The sequence below is a fragment of the Chelonoidis abingdonii genome, chromosome 17 (genome assembly GCF_003597395.2).
Source record: "Chelonoidis abingdonii isolate Lonesome George chromosome 17, CheloAbing_2.0, whole genome shotgun sequence".
NCBI classification, from domain to species: Eukaryota; Metazoa; Chordata; order Testudines; family Testudinidae; genus Chelonoidis; species Chelonoidis abingdonii.
Genome location: NC_133785.1, coordinates 28,722,128 through 28,741,674, shown reverse-complemented (window position 1 = coordinate 28,741,674; position 19,547 = coordinate 28,722,128). Strand labels below are relative to the sequence as shown.

The 19,547-nt window shown below is 41.1% G+C and overlaps 1 protein-coding gene across 5 annotated transcripts in view; it reads left to right on the top strand.

The window, feature by feature from the left end:
• The window catches only part of CHL1 (cell adhesion molecule L1 like), a 193,696-nt gene that overhangs the window by 96,871 nt on the left and 77,278 nt on the right, over positions 1 to 19,547 (top strand). For all 5 annotated transcript variants that reach the window (XR_012657127.1, XM_032794614.2, XM_032794616.2 and 2 more), the window contains 2 exons: positions 16,213 to 16,397; positions 19,332 to 19,437. Coding sequence is in view for 4 of the 5 variants with exons in the window: in XM_032794614.2 (XP_032650505.1) it covers positions 16,307 to 16,397; positions 19,332 to 19,437 (197 nt within the window). In the remaining variant the exon portion in view is untranslated. The remainder of the gene's footprint in view (positions 1 to 16,212; positions 16,398 to 19,331; positions 19,438 to 19,547) is intronic.

Sequence of the window (19,547 nt, the reverse complement as noted above, 5' to 3'; positions counted from 1 at the left end):
GAAAAAAGCCAAAAACCTGCAGAGGTTCCCACCCTTCCTTTTGAAAATCCTGTTTCCTGATTGGTCCTCTGGTCAGGTGTTTGGTTCCCTATGTAACCCCTTTACAGTAAAAGAAGATTAACCCTTACCTTACCTATCTATTTATGACACAGCCAGAAATGGTCAGCTCACTTCCTCGATCTCATATTACAAGTCAAAAAGTAACAGTAAGAGAGTAATGGAACACATGTATATTTTTAAAGGCATAAGGTGCTCTCAGTTATACCCACAGAGCTCCAATTAAGGCTGTATTTGTATCACTGAAGGCACAATCTGGCTGTCCATTATTTGTAGGCTTGTGAAAAAGCCAGGTGTGACTGGGTTCCTAACGGGATCCCCAGGGTGCAACCTGGGACTGTGGGACTACTGTGCCCCCTTAATCCCCTTAACTGGGGTGTCTCTCTCAGTGTTTTGCTAATGACAAGCAGCAAACCCCTCCAGGAGCTGTTATCACTCAGCACAACAGCATGTGGAGCCTCACACCCAGCTGGATTGCATGAATGCTCCCAGAGCCACTCATGAATCACACAGAGAGACGCACTAGCCAAATCCCTGCAGCTTCCAGCCTTGTACCTCAGGAATATACCATCTTGCATTGCTCAAGATGAGCAGTGCAAATTTATTAATTAGTTTACCACTTCTGCAAATCTGTGCAGATTTACCACACACTTCAGGTAAACTTCCTGGTAAAGATAAACAGTAAAAGAAGTTTATTGACTACAAAAGTGATTATAAGTGATAGGCAAAAAGTCAGTGGTTACTAAAATAAAATATAAGCACACAGTCTAAATTCTCAACCCTATTAGACTGGGTAACATCTAGATTAAACAGTTTTTCTCACCCCATTGGATATTGCAGTTCATAGTAAACAGATGTCACCCTTGAAACCTGGGCCAGTCCCCTCTGTTGGAGTCTTCAGAGTCTCCTTGTTGCTTGCAGCATAGATGGAGACAGGAGAAAGGTCAAGCGTCTGGCCCCTGCGTTCCCTTTTATACCCTTAGTCCATGTACTTGGAGAACACCACTTCAGGCATTGCTGAGTCCCCAGACAAGGTTGAGCAATTCCCCTGATGTGGCCTTATGCAGGTGAGTCATGATGGACAATGACTGTTGATGGTTGTCTGATATGCGCCTGGGCATTAGTTACTTTCCTTGGCATTGTGTCTGGAGACCTAGCGTCTGGGCGCTTCCCAAACCCACAGTGTATTTTAGTTCAAGCCATAAAACACATTCTCTTAACTTCATATGCCTTGATGGTATACATATTTAGATGCAACAATGGGTTTCAGCAGATCATAACCTTTCCCATGATACTTCACATGGCATGATTTATAGTCAATATCACAATTATATGTAAATGAGGAATATGGGGGTTACAGAGTGCACTCCTAAGGTATAGAATGTCACATCAGTTTGATAATATTCCTTTTTAAAAAATATTGTGCCATCACTTACTGTATTTTTCAAACAAAATAAAAAAATTCCACACCTGTACATTTAAATCTAATGGGCCAAATTCTTCTCTGGTGAGTTTCACTGATTTCGACAGTTACACCAAAAATGAACTTATCTTAATATCTTTTAAACAATGTGATACAATAGATATGCTGTGTATAATATAATTAATTTACAGCTGAGAATTATATTAGTAATCATGTATATATTTGGCATGGAGTAGTTTTTTTTATAATACGTTGTGTAAGTACAGATAAAATGTATATTGTGCCTCCATTCTATAATTTAAAATATCTCACAGTTGCTGTACACTGTGTCTTTATTTGAACTGCCTTCAGGTATCGTAAGTTTTAATCAGCTGAATATAAATCAGCTACATACATATATATTAGAAGCTGAAACAGATACACGGGTCCCATTTAGTCAATGGTCCAACTAATTTAAACAGGACTATTTAGTCACTTAAGTTTATACACATGCTTAAGTACCTTTCTAAATAGGTGTCTCTAATAGCAGCGACAGGGAGAATTTGGGTGCAAAATAGTATTGTGTTTCAGTATGATCTTAATAACTTGGATATCTAGCTCAGTGGAGGTACACCTATTTATACCATTTACCACCTGGCTTCCTATGTCATAATTAGTGTTACATGAAATATTTACAGTGAACAATGTATTTCTCAAATTTTACCATTATTCCTATCTATGAATAGTCCTAATACAGATCCTGATTTCCATGTGTTTGTTCATTGTTTGAAATTATTCAGGGAATGTTCTATGTTGACATGTTAAGTGAAAGGACTGGATGTGTATTGTTTACTGTGTTTATAGCTTTTACAAGATGATGCTTCAAACTCAAGCTGTTGTGACTGGACACAGTAAGTCAAATGTTATTCTTCTGATCCATGATATCATGAGTGTTTCTCTTAGAATTAGATTTCCAGTGTGAATGTCCATGATTGAAAATGTGACATTTGCATTCAGTGAATTACATGAAATACATGGTTAAAATGTACTACTTTGTCAAACATTCCAGTGCCCAACCCCTTGCTCACAAGAGTGTTCATGGAAAGTAAACATAAAAATGGGGGAATTTATTTAAAATCAGATCGAATGACTACTTATAAATTATTTTTAGTGGTATTGACCCAGATATAATCATAATACACATAGCATTGCTTGGTCAAGAAGACTGAGAGGCCCACATAAATACTGACTGGTTTTCTTTATAAAATTATCATCTCGGCAGTGATCATGTGTTGCCAGTAATGTTGCCTACTGCTGCAGTTCTTAGAGAGACAAAACGCTATTGACTTAAGAGGAACAAGCATGGCATCACTGAGAGTGAGCAAGCTGAAAATATGAGGATGATTTCCTACTGAAGGGGTAACTTAAGTTACTGGAAAAAATATTCCAAGCCTTTGTAATTTTAAGACCTGATCCAAACCCAGTCGAAGTTGATATAAAGAACTGCAATGGGATTTGGATCAGGCCTGTGAAAAGAAATGAGTTATTTTGGCAAAACCAAAGGTTGTGTGCCCTTTCGGAACATACACTCCTAGTCGCTAATGAGGAGGCTATGTATTATCAATTATTGTAAATATGAAAAACCAGTCCATTAATGACCATTAGAATCTGTGTTTTATGAGTCATTTCAATCACCACGGGTGTGTAAAAGGCATGAAAGGTCTTAAAAAACAGGCCGCTTGTAGGCTGTAATTTAGCAGTGCAGTGATTCAGCTCATAGATGTTCCAAACAAATTAAATCACAGAGGCTGACAGAAGCAGAATAGTGACTGCAGGAAAATATCAACTACTTTAGACAGCTTTTTAGTAGGTTGAAAACATAGGTTGCAGTATACTGTGAGTCTTTAATAAGACTTTATTTTAGGATTATGTGCAATGAAGGGATTTAAATGCACAGCAACAAGTCACAAACATACCCAAACATCTCCATTACGTAGTCAATGACAATCAACAAGTTATTTATAATTTTTCTCTTAGAGACTTGAGACGAATAGGCAGTCGCAAAGTGAAAAAACTTTAGGAATGGTATATGACATTATCTAAAGTAACTAATAAACATACTAAAAAGCACTGAATTTGCCGTGGTAAAATTATAACTATTTATGGATGTAGGCCCAAATTTTCTAATCCAGTCTAACCAGGTCTCTGGTTTTGTGCCCGTAGTTTGATTGGAACAAAGTTGATTGGAACAGATATCTAAGGCCAAGATGTGCAAAAATGGGTGGTTAATAAGGTTGCCAACTTTCTAATAGCATAAAGTTGAACATCCTTGCCCCACCTTTTCTCCGAGGTCCCGCCCTTGTTCGCTCTATCCCCCCTCCCTCTGTCGCTCGCTCTCCCCTACCCTCATTTTCACCAGGTTGGGGCAGGGAGTTGAGGTATGGGCGGGGGGAGGATTCCGGCTGGGAGGGCAGGCTCTGGGCTGGGGCCAGGGATGGGGGGCTTTGGGTGCAGGAGGGGGCTGGGGCAGGGAGTTGAAACGTTGGAAGGGGAAGAGAGTTCTGGGAGGGAATTTGGGTGCAGGAGGGCACTTGGACTGGGGCAGGGGGTTGAGGTGCGGGAGAGGGTTTGGGGCATGGGGTGCTGATGGCGCTTATCATGGCTCCTGGGAAGCAGGCGCTGGGTCCCTGCAGCCCCTAGATACATGGGCGGCCAGGAAGGCTCTGTGTGCTGCCCTTGCGCCTACAGGCATCGCCCCTACAGCTCCCATGGGTTGCGGTTCCTGGCCAATGGAAGTTGTGGAGCTAGTCTTTGGGGTGGGAGCAGTGCATGGCGCCTCCCTGGCTGCCCATGCACCTCAGGGCTGCAGAAACCTGGTGGCTGCTTCCAGGAGCTGTGTGGAACTAGGGCAGGCAGGATGCCTGCCTTAACCCTGGACCCCCACTGCACCGCTGACCAGACTTTTAACGGCCCGGTCAGCAGTGTCTACCGGAGCTTCTATGGTCCCTTTTCAACCTGGCCTTTCGGTTGAAAACTGGATTCCTGGCAACCGTAGTGGCTAATGCTAGGCTCCTAAGTCCATATTTAGGCACCTCAGTAGATGGCCAGATTTTCAAATGTGCTGTGGCCTTTGTAGCCCCCAGTGAAGTCAATGTAAAGCTATTACTTACAAGTAAATGCCTTAAACTGTGTGTGACGTTGCAGTCTATATGATTTTATAAAAATATGCTAAGGAGTAAATATAATGTAACTGGAATATGCTTCATGCAGAAGGTCTCTTGTAAGGTATCTTTACAAAGCGTATAATCTACTGAGTGTGGTCATCCTATTTGTATAAATGTATCACTCTTGTATCTGAAACTACAAATATGAAGTATAACTCTGAGGGCCCATTATAATTATGCAAAGTGTGGACCGCTAATGGTTGTTTGGAATCTTGATGGCTCCCATCAACCCAGACAATTGACTGTGGATGACTCTGTTTGCAGGCAAGCCTTCCTGTGAGTCAGGCTGGGAGGAATGAAGGCTTGGGGTCTTACAGTGACATGTGATCATGTCACTTGAACTGGAATCCATCTGTAACCTAGTGCTTTTCCATTGAGAAGTGGAGGGTGGGAACCCAGAAAGACAAAGGATTCCTGCCTTATGCAAAATATATATAAATGGGTGGAACAGAACAAAGGGGAGAGCCATCATGAAGAATCCTCTAGCTACCACCGGAGCTCTGCTGCACAGACTCCCTCTGTGGCTCCGGACATGTCTCTTATTCTGTTTGTGCCTCTGTTTGCCATATGCCAAATGGAAGTAGACAGCAAATGAGAGAAAGGAGGTATTACTATTTATATTGTAAGCTCTTTGAGGAGGGACCACTCTTAAATGGGAAACTCTCTCATTGATTTAAAAGCACTTTGGATCAGACCTAGCTGGGGCTAAATCTAAATCCATCTGGAAGCTGAAGCTAGTGAGGAATGTGGCAGCCATCTTTGTAAGCAGTATTTTTTGCTGTAAACATATGGCAGTGGTGTTCTGGGATCTGCATGGGCTATGTCTTTTGACTGCTGGTAGAGATTAAAGTGTTAGTTTTGACTTATAAAGCCTCAAATAGCTTAAGACCTTCATACCTCAGAGACCTTCTCTCTCTCTATGGCACTCATACTTGAGCTAAGATCAGCAAGGTGACTTGGGCTGGGCTGCCTCTGGCATAAGAGAGAGAAGGTTTCTTAGATAATGCTCTGCAAGCGAGTCCCTTCCTTCAAAAATTCTGTCTCTCCTTGGTCCGAAAGATCCCAAAGTCATTGATTGTCTGGGTATGTTGCAAAGCCTGTCTCTTTGAGTGGGCATAGGTGGAGGGAGGGCAAAGGCCTCTGATTGTGGGATTTCTCTCAGATGGGAATTTGTGGTAAGAGTGAATGTTTTAGGTCATACAGGTCTGGTGAATGGCAATTTAAGGCCAAGATTTTCCAAAAAACAATAGTGGTACCTCAACTTTTTAATGCTGAATTGGACACAGCTCAAATTTTCCATTAAATTCTGAGCATCCACTCTTTGAAAACCAGGCCCCTTTGTAACACCTCAAACTGGCCACTGAGAATCACTAGTCATTTTGGAAAACCTTGGCCTACATAATGAAATTAAATGACCTCCTTCTTTTAATTAAAACATACGTTCTGCTCCTCTATACACATATTCAGTTATATTTATCCACTTTTTGCATACCTTTCCCAGTATTTGTCTAGCTCCTCATTTGTAATTTAAATGCGTAAGTTATGAAAGAGCTGGATAACGAGTTTGCTAGACTGTTAATGCTGATTTAAAATAAGTCTTGGAACACTGGGGAAGTGCCAGATGACTGGAGGAAAGCTCATGTTGTGCCAATACTTCAAGATAGTAAATGGGATGACCTGGGTAATTATAGGCATGCCAGTCTGACATTAAACCCAGGAAATTAATAGAACAGGTGATATGAGACTCCATTAATAAAGAATTAAAGTGGGTAATATAATTAATACCAATCAACATGGGCTTATGGAAAATAACTTTTTGTATGATATTAAGAGTTTGGTTAATAACAGTAATAGTGTTGATGTAATATATCTAGACTTCTGTAAGGCATTTGATCTAGTACCACATAATATATTGATTAAATAAATAGAAAGATATAAAATTAACATAGCATACATTACATGTATTAAAAGCTGGCTGAACAATAGGTTTAAAAATGTAATTCTAAACAGGAAATCATCATTAAACTGGTGTGTTTTTAATGAGGTAGGGGTAGGCAACCTATGGCACGTGCGCCGAAGGCAGCATGTGAGCTGATTCTGGCCACCGGTTCGGGGGGCTCTGCATTTTATTTTAATTTTAAATGAAGCTTCTTAAACATTTTAAAAACCTTATTTACTTTATATACAACAATAGTTTAGTTATATATTATGGATTTATAGAAAGAGACCTAAAAACGTTAAAATGTATGACTGGCATGCAAAACCTTATATTAGAGTGAATAAATGAAGACTCGACACACCACTTCTGAAAGGCTGCCAACCCCGGCAATGAGGTCTTGCAAGGATTGACTCTTGGCCCTATGCTATTTAACATTTATATAAATTACCTGAGGAAAAAACATAAAATCATTAGTGATAAAGTCTGCAAACAACACAAAAATTGAGGAAGTGGTCACTGACACAGAGCAATCTGGTTTGCTTGGTAAGCCAGGTGAAGCAAACAATATTATTATGGGTAAATGTAAATGTATAAATCTAGAAAGCAAGAAAGTCAGCCATACTTAGATGAGGTTCTCTATCTTGAGAACCAGTGACTGGAAAAGATTTGGAGGTTCTGGGGGTTAGACAGCTAAACGTGAAATCCCAGTGTGATGTAATAGCCAAAATGACTAGTGCAGGGATCAGCAACCTTTGGCATGCGGCCCATCAGGGAAAACCGCTGGTGGGCCAGGACAGTTTGTTTACCTGCAGGTTCGGCTGATCGCAGCTCCCACTGGCCACAGTTCACTGTTTTAGGCCAATGGGGGCTGAGGGAAGTGGTGTGGACTGAGGGATGTGCTGGCCACCACTTCCTGCAGCCATCATTGGCCTGAAACAGCAAACCGCTGCCAGTGGGAGCTGCGATCAGCCAAACCTGCAGACACTGCAGGTAAACAAACTGTCCCAGCCTGCCAGCGGATTTCCCTGATGGGCCATGTGCCAAAGGTTTCCAATCCCTGGGCTAGTGCAATCGTTGGATTTATAAAGAGCGTAATCTTGAGTAGGAGTAGAGAGGTTACTTTGCTTATGTATTTGGCACTGGTGTAACCATTGCTACAATACTGTGTCCTGTTCTGGTGTCCACAATTCGAAAAGGATGTTCATAAATTGGAGAGAGTTCAGAGAAGAGCTATTAAATGATTAAAGGATTAGAAAGCATGCCTTGTGGAGATAGGCTTAAGGAGCTAAATCTAGTTATAACAAAGAGAAGGTTAAGGGGTGACTTGATTATAGTCCATAAGTACCTACATGAAGAACAAATATTTAATAGTGTGTTCTTCAGAGTTGCAGAAAAAGGTATCCAATGGCTGGAAGCTGACGTTAGACAAATTCAGACTAGAAATAAGGTGCACTTTTTAACAGTGTAATTAACCATTGAAACAACTTTCCAAGGGTCAGGGAGGATTCTCCATCACTGAACATTTTTAAATCCAGACTGAATGTTCTACCGCTTGAACTATGGGAGGTCAGACTAGATGATCAGAATGGTCCCTTCTGGCCTTGGAATTTATTAATTTATATTAAAAAAGGAATGGTACAAAAATTAAAAAAATATAGGAAACATAAGAACTTTATGTATTCTAAATATGTTATGCTGATTTTGTTAAATCTTAAATGTTGTTTGGGTAATTGTTCTGAAAACTGCTGTGATGTAGGCGGAGACAGATGGAGTTTATAGAGCCACCTGGCAAAACAGTTTTCTAATGGTTAAGTCATGCATTGACTCTAAGCTCCAAATCTAGTGAGAAATCAGTGGCCACTAAGAGAAAAAAATGTCCCTTAAATACTTAATTTCAGCAATGACAGAGAGGATCCTTGGCGCTTACAAAAATATGTTCTCTGACTCACACATTGGACTACATTTCTGATTTAGAGGAATATTTTAACCTCCATGAGCATTTACACTATGGATTGTTTTCAGATGACTGGCAATATCCAAAATAGGCGTTGGGTATAGTGTCAAGTGAAGGTTATTTTCCCTTGACACTGATATTGGATCTCTAAAGCTTTCAGGGGAAATGATCCCTATGATATTGATAGTTAAAGAAAAAGAGTCAGCATGGAGCTCACCTTCCACCCTGGCCAAATGTTGTTGTTGTTATTTAAATATTGTAGCTACAGAATACAGTAAAATCCTTTCAGCTGTTGCATTACAACGCAGCCAGTGCTTCACGAGCATAAATCTCTCTCTCTCTCTATCTCTCTGAGCTAATGGGAGCTCACAGGTTAACACAGGAGATCTCACCTGCTCACTGCATGGAAAAATGCCAGCTTAATGACCTACATATGCTCGGGAATTCTCTTTTCCAAAAGGCCCAATCCCCGATAGGGGTCATTATCAGTAGAGTTAAGCTCTGTGTGTCCCCCTGAATCATGGTCTTTAAATATACTTGTTCCAAGCAGCTAGCATGTGAACTAATGAGGGGAAAATCTTGCCCAGTGTAAATATCCAAACTTCTTGACTTATTGAAATTATCCAAACCACTCAGATTGTCTTCAAGACCTGATTCATCCCTCCCCCCGCCACCTTCCATACAACAGACTTCTTCCAAGAGGCCTTTTTTTCCCTCCTTCCCCAGCCTGTTCACCAGACATGACCCACTCCCCCTGTTGTTAGTTCTCAGCTAACCTCCGGCCAGGAATCATGCACAGAAGGGGCAAACGTGATTGGGGAAGGACCAACATTGAATAGTGTGTGGCAGAGGTCAATTGAGAGGCAGAACAAGTCGCAGTGCAAAGTGCAGGGAGTGTGGAGCAATTAGTCCATTTTGATGGGTGGAGTGGAGCAGAAGGATACTTCAGACACTTCTTAAGAGGAATTGTGGAGGGAATGGAGGCAGAGGAGCTCTTTTGTTAAAGTGAGAAATAGAACAAGAGCTAGAAGGCTGGGGACAGAGGTGACTCTGTTTGAGGATACAAGCCATGAAGAGGGAACATTTGTCCTTAATTCATTCTAAGAGGTTGCTCAAATCTAATGTGCTCTGGGACTATTCTCCTTAAGTACATGAGATTTGAGTTAAATGGTAGACAGGGTCCTTTAAAGGGGATCCCAAAATTGGTGGGGTCACACAGAGAAACCCAAAAGATACAAGAAGGAGATTAAATATAAAACCGTCTTCTTAAACTAGTCACAGAGTAGACAGGATATGTGTATGATTTCCCAGCATGTGTATGATTTTCCAGCGCAGCTGTGCCACTGTATTTGCCGTAACTGAAATTCAGCACTAGTTTTCTTTTGAGCAGAGAACGCTACTGTTTTGAGATGTGCACAAATGTTGGCTGAAGCAGTATTTTTATCTCTTCTGACTATGGTCATGTCTAAGAAAGAGCAACAGTAGCTCATGAAGCCCCTGTGGTATATAGTCCCTTTATCTTTCCACGTATTGTATAACTAAATAATCAAATTTCTTCCTTTCTATTACTCTCCCATCTCATATCTGGGGCCATGCCTGAAGGCTGTACTTTCTAATTACCAATGACTTTTATATATAAACCTTTAAACATATAAGTTACTGGTAAAACGAATCTGAACCTAACTAACAAAAAGGTCATCTCTGAAATTAACCATTACTAGGGTCTGGGAGTCCAGTAGTTTCATTAATATTTGCTGGACTGTACAGAACTTACTCAGAGATGGAAACTTAAATATTTTAAGAGGAAACAAAATTGCTAGGCTGATGATGTATTTAACTGTACAATATAATTTCATTTGGTGGCTGTAGAGCAGTAATCTGAGTTTTTTGACTGTCACTCTTGGTATTTATGAACTATTTTAATACAGTAATTACATGTAGTGAAAATTGCTCCCTAGGTTTAGGAGACAAATGGAAATTTAATATTTTCTCTCCTATTTGATTGCCCAATATTTTTACTACATGCTTTTGGAAAGGGTCATATACAATACAGGAAACTGACATTGCATGGTTCCTTAATAAAACTGATGTGTTGAAAGATTTGTTCACTCTAAGTAAAGGACATCTCATTAAATAAACAAATGAGCTGTCCTTAAAGTAATCAGTATTTACTATTAACTGAACAGCATAATAAATAATGAATTGCAGGTAAGGAACTATGGATAATTATCTGAAGTGAATTCTAATGATCTGCCTTAAGCCTCAGGCAGAGAAAAGAGAAAATAAAGAGAGACAGAGAAGAGGATAAGGCATAGAATATAGATAATTCATATACAGAGCATTCATATTGTATTATGTTGTGAAGAAAAGAAGCTGTGGTGGATTTAGCCCTTTTTTTTCTGTTGTAACACAGTGGGTTTCTCTTCCTCCAACTCAGACCCTTCAATGCAAACTCCTGAATAAAACTCATCACAGGGAAAAAGGGTAGCACGATACCACTTGGACAAAAACATAATTTTCAAGGCAAGCACTTTGGGGCTGTGCTAGCCACGAGCTTGGTGAATTGAACTGTTAATTTTACCAAGTCCTAGATTTTGCAAATCCCTGCTTGGCACATAGCAGACAGCATGAGATTGTTGTACTTTAGCACAAGAATGACTAAAACCCTGCACATAGCTGCTAGGTTTTGTGCAGCTATATGTGTGCTATTATGCAAATTATTCAATAAACTAATCTGCATATTTACAAATAATTTGCATATGACACAAACTTCTGCCCCAAGTTATGATGTGGTCAGACACGGTACTGCACAAAACATGTGAGTAAGCTGGAGCATTTCTATGGGTGTTCTGTGATGTGGAGGTTTTCAGGGATTGCTAAATTAGATGGATGGATGCTGGAGTATTTGGGTTAGTGGATGCTAGAAGCTAGGTGGAAGGGGCTGATGATAGCTAGCTTAGCTGTGGGCCTGAGACATGACAGGGCTGCCTACTGCATGACATCCATGCAAATTGACGAATATTTGACAGCCTGGTCTACTTGTCAGCTTCAGTAAGGTGAATCATTTGCCCTCTCGCTGAGCAGACATATGTCCTAACCTCCCTGCTTGACCACTATCTTACTGTTCGGAGCTTAGTGCTGAATGGGAGCTGGCAATGATGGAGAAGGGCATGTCTGTCGCACTGAGGTACTTAGCTCTTGATCCTTTCTTAGACTTGACACCTGCTACTGTGCAAGAATGGCTGCAAATAGGCAGCTGAACAAAATCAAATTCTTCACCCCTAAGGAGAACCTCACCCAGGGCTAGGTCAGCGCTTTGAAATCTGCCTTAAGCAAGGGGCTAGGCAATTGCATTGCCCCAGGAGCAGCCCAGGAAGCCTATTGTTACTTGGAAAATCACAACCTGCCACCCAGTCTTCCCCCGCCTGCTCTGAGGAAGAAGTAACCTGTTCTAGGCCTGCACCCAGCATGTCGGCTCAGGTACATGAGCCAGCACACTGAAGAGGTGATGGAGCCAAGGCTGTTCCCATTCCTAAGCTCCTCTGATCCCTCCCCAACCAACCGGTCCAGGGATGTGAGGACGTGGCATCGTTACATCTCCTTCCCAGCACCTTTTGGTGTGAGTAGCTCCCCTGAAAAAGTGGCAGGGGACACTCTATGCTCCTTTACTTCCTTGTGTGGGTGTATAAAGATAGTGACAGTCTAGCCTAGTGTACTTCTTCCTATATGTGAAGGTGTGATAAGCCTTGAGAATCTGACACACTCCCAGATCTAAATCACAATTGAGTTTACAAGGATGGGAAACAGTTTGGTCATAATAGTTCTATAGAAACTACACAACTAAAATAATGTCGCTGTTATTCTGCCTGTTGATGTGTTACACTTATTGCCTCTTGAGTTTCTTGCCAGATACTTATCAGTAGGTAAATACTCCTGAAAGATGCTATTTCTTAATTCACAGCTCAGCTGGGTTTTACCTCGTAAAACAAAACAAAAATGACATTGGGCTCAACACAGTTGCAATTGGCTCAAGAAAATATAGCATCATCCATCTCAATGTTTTCACTAGTTCCCAGTGCTGGTTCAGGCAGCATTCTGCATTAGTATTCAAAGCAGGGGAAGAGAGAGTGAGAGCTAGACAAACCAACTAATTATAGTGGTCTCCAGAGACAAGTCGTGATAAAAGATCACATCTCCACTCTAAACATTTGTCTGTGTGTCTCTCTGTAAAAAGTAGTATGGGTGTGCTAATGGACTAGGTAACGGAAGCCACCTAAACCTTAGCATCGTCCTTGGATATAAGCTGAAATTCAATTAGATGTGATACAGTTCAGATAAAGGGACACCTTTCCATGTCTCCCTCCCAACATGCTACCTCAGTATGCTTCTGCAATTCTGGCTTCCTCTACTTTGAATTTTCTCCCAGATGTCAATGAGTTTGTCAGTATGAATACTGGACCCTGAGACCACTATATGCAAAAGTTGGGCTTTGTTACCAGTAACATACAACTGGCAAGCAACTCTCTGGTCAGATGTTTGTGAGCATTGTGACAGTCATACCGGAGAGCTACCACAGACTGGTGGAAGGCAGATATATCAGCCCTAGAATGGTAAAGGCCCTTTTCCTCATGAGCTGGAAAGAAGTTACCTCAGTTAAGGGCCGTCTGTGACCTTTTTATCCCTTCTGGTGTGAGAGAGAGGGAGGAGGAATGAGAGAGAAACTGTAGAAGGGCTAGTGGCAGCTGGGAGAAAAGGTTTCTCCTGGGTGGAAGGCTGCTTTCCTCCCTATGCGGGGAATCAACTGAGCTAATGGACAGTTTGGGGGAGGACTGGAATCCGAGGCCTGCATAAGAAGGCAAAACCCCAAAGAGGGGGCAAGGAAAGATATTTCCTTTCTGTGTTATGAACGTGTTTCTTTTTGTTTGGCCGAAGAGTATTCTTTGGACCTACCCCTGACCAACCTTGTAAATACTGAAAAATAAGCCTGAGTGAGGAATAAAAGCTCTCTACAGTGGGACTGATTTACTACAGTGCCCTCCCCGCAATTGCTGAGTCCCACGTCATTGTGTAAACTGCAGTTCCTCTGACCGTCGAAGTTGCATTCAGGGTATACATTTGTTATAAATAGCACAGATAAAAGTCTTAATTTGTTGTCTTTAAGCACAAGTCAGACAACAATGAGCAGGGCAGTGAACAGAGGAGAACCTGACACTGAATAAATAAGTGTTGGGAAGCCATCGAGTGACTGTCACCTAAGAAAGGACTATGTATTTTGTATATACAGGATAGCTGATGATGTGATGAGGTATAAAAGGGCTGACTGCACGGATTGTCTGGTGACTGTGTTACTTACAGTTGGTAAACCCGGAAATGGTAAAGCCTTCATGCTTCACACCAGCATTTGTTCTATTGGTACCATGCAAGGTCCAAGAGGAGAATCTATGAGAAAATTCTAGGGAGTTTTGTCCCCTTTAAATGCATCTCTTTCCTTCACCTGTAAAGGTAGGCATCCTTTCTACAGCAAGTCCAACTGTAATAGGAAGAGAGGTGGAAAATAAGGACCCTAACTTTCCTCACACTTACTCAAATGTAAGTGAAGAGCAACTCATTTGAAGTCAAAGGAATTACACTGGTGTAAAACCAGTGTAAGTGAGCTAAAAACCAGAAATAACACATTTCATACACCTCTAAAGTATAGCTAAAATAACTTCCTGTGCACAAAAGTGTCAAATGTCAACATTTTGGAGCCTTCAAGGCCTAAAGACTGGTGCTGTTGGTCCTAATGGAAAGATGGGAATCTCCTCTTTCCACGGATTTTAAAGATTCCATTCCTAGCTGTAATGGACAATGAGCGATCTGATGTTACAGCTGCTAACAGAAGACAGCATTGCTCATGCTGAGCTAAAGACCATGTCATCTGAGGTTAATTTTCACATTTGAGAGAAGAAATAGACACTTTTGTGGTATGTTGATCTAAAATATGGTGGCTTGTTGAAGCTTCTCAATGGTTTGGATAGTTAGAATAAGTCCCTGGAAAGACCAGTTAGTGGATGTAATATAAACCCTTGTCTCATAAATATTTAAAAGTGGCAGTACTTGAGTCTTGCTGGAATGCTCCGAGACACTGTTCTGGCCCTTTTTTGGGGAGCCACAACAGAGTCTTACAACTGTTCTGGCACTGGTGTTCTGGCATTTCTTGAATAGAGCACATCCTCGGAAAAGTGGATCTCTCCTGCAGAAGAGTGAGACTGGGATTTTGGCATGAGGCTTACCAGTCAGCTTCTTCCTTTGTCTCTCCTATGCTGCTGATAAACTGGAGAGTTCTCAAAGATTATTTGAAGTGTGAAACTGCAATTCTGATTTTTCAGGGGTCTCTTGTAAATCTTGTTTCCACTTTCATTTTACCAGCGTTCAAACTCCCTGACTTTCACTTCCAGATTATTTTCCTCCCTCTAAATAGAACTCAGTCAAAAATCTCTGCTTTCTACCTGGCTTCAGTCAGAACCTTACAAAGCCACAATTCCCACCCTGTTATAAACCACTGGCTTATGACACCTGCCCACAAGTGTTGCAGGTCAGTCAGCTATTCCCCTTTTCTCTCTTGGGCCCTTTAAGGCTGGCTGGTTGGCTTTCTTCACTATTGTCTCTCTTGGCGTAAGGGAGGAAACAGATGTTAGCTTCTTCCACATAGAAGAAACCTCTGCAGGGAAAAAAGGCTGTCTGACTATCCTGCCACTTGGCAGTCAGCTGCTGCTGGTTCCTGAGCTGGCTTTTATCTCATTTTTGGTCATTTCTTGCCTGAAAATTGCCCTGTCTAGGTAATGCTAACATATGATATCTGGCATACAGTGGTGATTTGATACCCTATAAATACCGCAGCTAGAGATACGTAGATAGCTACAAAATATATCACCCTTGTGTTGGTTAATATTTAACTGAGATACCACAAGCACTACTGACAATCAGAATTTTCCATACTACTGACAATCTGCATTTTCAGAACTGTCTCTTTTTACTCCTCTGTGAATAGCAGTTAAATGCTAATTAGAGATGAAAATTTTCTCCTTTTGGCAGACTCCTGATGTTTTTGCCTTGTAACATATTACCCTAAGATGGCTAATGGGGGTGTAAAGCTTGCATATAGTAGTCTTGGGATTATGGAAGAAATGCAAAGGTTTCATATGATGGTCCTTAGTAGTGAATCAAATTTGTTTAAATGCCTTGTTTGAAGCATACATGAAAGTTGATGAACATATGAGATTTATGAATAGAGTCATTGGAGTACAGAATCTTTCTCATTAGATCTGTTACACTGCTTTCCAACTAGCACTATTCTCAATTAGAAAAATTTATGAACGGGAATGATTACAAATATACCCATCCCTGCTCTTAAACTCAAAGCAAAAAGTAATCAGATTTTTGTGGTATAATTAATGTGCATAAGTTTTTTCTGTTGCTATAGTTTTATTATAGTACCTTTCAAAAGCAAAGGGGGGAACTGTACAGTTTAATACACCTTTAATGTGCTTACATTTTTGCTTTAGCTCTGAACACATGAGTGTTGCTTTAATTTAATAACCTCATTAAAGTCAAGTTAATATTGTGAGCTAACATGGCTCTTTCTCCTCTTTAGTAGAGTTGCAAGTTCACATCCTTACGTCTGGGTTGAATCGAAGGTGGGAGAAAAACATTCTTTCATTCTGTTTGGACTCCCTGTTTACAGAAGAGAGATGGAGATACTATTAAGCACAAAAAGGATCAATATATGTCTGCTTTTCTTTGTATTAAATTTGGCAGCAGGTATTGAAATACCATTATCAGGTGAGTTGTAGCTATTTACTGAACACTCTGCTTTCTTCCCCCCTGAAGAACAGTTTGCTTTCTCCCTCATTTCAGATGTTCCATTTTGAATTTTATTCTGCCTTAACATGGCCTTTTGAGAGTTTATACATGATAAAATTATAATTTACTTTCTTCAGACCCATTTAGATGCTGCAGTAAACTTACCTAGGTAGCACACACTGACCTTTGAGATCCTATCCTCTGTTCCGCTCAGAAGTTTCAGTTCTGTCCTGTGCATAAATCTCTCCTTTTGGCTGAGTGTCTTTCTGCAGCTGGTCTGATATACATATCTATTTATTTATTTATATGCCTTGCAACTTGCAAAAGAAAACATATATGGATCTCTAGGAATAGTTTTATCACAGGAGAATATTTCCCATCACTTGAATACCGCTTGCAGGAGCACCTACTTTACCTGTGTCTGGCCCCGGTACACATCAAACGACATATTTCACATAGCTGGTTCTTCTTCAGTGCATGTGTAAAATATGTAATGAACCTCATAGACTTTAAGGTCAGAAGGGACCAATATGATCATCTAGTCTGACCTCCTGCACAAAGCAGGCCACAGAATCCTGCCCATCCACTTCTATAACAAACTCCTAACCTATGTCTGAGTTATTGAAGCCGCAAATGTTGAAATCCTCAAGCGGCAGAGAGATCCCCAGCAAGTGACCCATGCCCATCGCAGAGGAAGGCGAAAAACCTCCTGGCTGCATCCATGTCCCAGAGCAAATTCCTTCGACCCCAAATATGGTATCAGCTCTAAACCCTGAGTGTGGTCCAAGACCACCACCAGCACTCCAGGAAAGAATTCTCTGCAGTAACTCAGATCCATCATCCATCGCAGACCACTGGCATACTACCTGCGATGGATCAGTTGCCAAAGCCTATCCCATCAACATACACCTTCCATAAACTTATCAAAGCTAGTCCTTAAAGAAGGAGATATGTGCACACCCATTACATTTGCCTCCACACTCCCCTTGGAAGGCTGTTCCAGAACGTCACTCCTCTAATGGTTAGAAACCTTCATCTAATTTCAAGTCTAAACTTCCTAGTGTCCAGTTTATACCCATTTGTTCTTGTGTCTACATTGGTACTAAGCTTAAATAATTCCTCTCCCTCCCTAATATTAATCCCTCATAAAAGACCAATCCCACTGAGGTCAGTGGAGCTGACTAAAGGAGCAAGGGGAGGAAGATTTAGCTCCCCAAACTATATTTCATCATAGGGAAATAAATAAGGCTGATTGACTACTAGTTTTCTTTTGGAAAGAAAACTTATCCCATTAATACTTTTGTTATATGAATTGCCATCAATTATTCATAAAAAAAGAACAAACCTGGCCTTTTTTCCTAGGCATTCAGGGCCCAATCCTCAAACATATTTAGGTGCCTAAGTCCCATTGATTTCAATGGGACTTAGGCGCCTAAACTCCTTTTGGGGATCTGTGCCTCAGACACTGCAGCCAGTCTTATAAGTAGTTTCAAAACAGTCTTATAAGTAGTTTCAAAACATGTTAGGGCTCAGCTATAAATGTAAGGCAGTGGCCCTCTTTAGGGCACACCTTTCCCTCCCCTCCAGGCCCCAGCAAGAACTCTGTGACCCCCATGCCTCCCAGCAATCCCATCTGCAATGGAAAATGCACTTTCTAGGAGTTTCAGCATACACTCCCTTCCATGGCTAGCTAGCTCTACACACCAGTGCAGGGAGGCAGTACCCTCCTTCCTTCGTAAGTGGCTAGCCCCAGTGGATAGCCAGGAGCAGTCCTGGCACTCAGCTGTGTACAAGATTGCATTTGTAGCCAAGGATAGAACAGGTTCCTTGTGCAGTCACCTAAACATAAGCACCAACTCTGGGGAACCATCTGTCCCTTAATTTATTTGAATGAAGCATTTTCTATTTTAATAAAAAGGAATTATGTGTGAATATTTATAAGCTAGTGGGAAAGGGTAAACACAGTAGAGATGCAAGGGTTCAATACGATATGGTGCAGCAAGATACTACATTTTGTCTGAGCTTTGAGCTTCATGGCATGGTTGACTTAAAAGTGTATAACAAACAATGCAATGTTCAGAAATGAAATGGACGGCATGATCTGGGAAGTGTATAATCCTCCATATTCCTTTTTATTGAAACCCGCATGTATTTTGCACATATTTGATTTATCTGTGGATTTGCCACCTGCTTGACTCATTTTCTTCTAGTCACCTGGCTTTAAAAAAAATCACCCTCAAACTCTCATAAAACAAATCAGAGCTCAGTACGGTCATGAGCATTAGAAAGTCAGCCTCCACATTTGCTATCTTTAGCTTATGTTGGAAGAGACTGTGGTCTCTATTATGGCTCTATGAGCTGGAGCCATGCAGAGACGTGGAAGCAGGAACACCAGCTATGTTGCAACTTCTTGATACATTGTATTTTCAGACTGGAGAACAAGTTAGGATGCCATAGAGAGGAGAATACAGGAACGGCAGAGCAGAATTTCTTCTGCTCATGCAGCCTTCATCACTGTTCTACAGGAGTCTGATCCAAAGCCCAGTGAGATCAGTGGAAAAACACTAAATGACTTTAGTGGACTTTGAATCAGGCTCCAGATGAAGATCAATGCCTGAGGAGGGTAGGACAAGAGCCATGTAATTATGGCTCCATCCCATTATACTCCCTCCATGTCATGGAGTGCTGCAGCCAAGCGCTGTCCAACCTCTCTTTTGGTGCTGAGAAACTTGAAGCACTGACTTCAGAATGCTGACAGTGTTTTATCATTAGGAGAATATGTATAAAAGTGCATCTGAAGTGTTTGCCGGGATAATATAATGGGGTCTGGCAACCTTGATCCCTTTAAATAATCTGAACTGTATTTAATTCTGTTTGAATAGCACTTGATCTAATCAAATATCCTCTGTTCAGTTGCACAGGTTCCAACAATTACAGAGCAATCCATGACGCAAGTTGCATACCCTTTCGATGAAGACTTTACAATAAAATGTGAAGCTAAAGGAAATCCACAACCCATGTAAGTGTTTCTTTAAACTAGAAGCGCAATCAAAAGTTTGTTTTCCTTTTCTACCTGTTAACTGTTGCCTAAACATTGTTCTTACTTGGCAGAGAAAGGGAGAATTGATG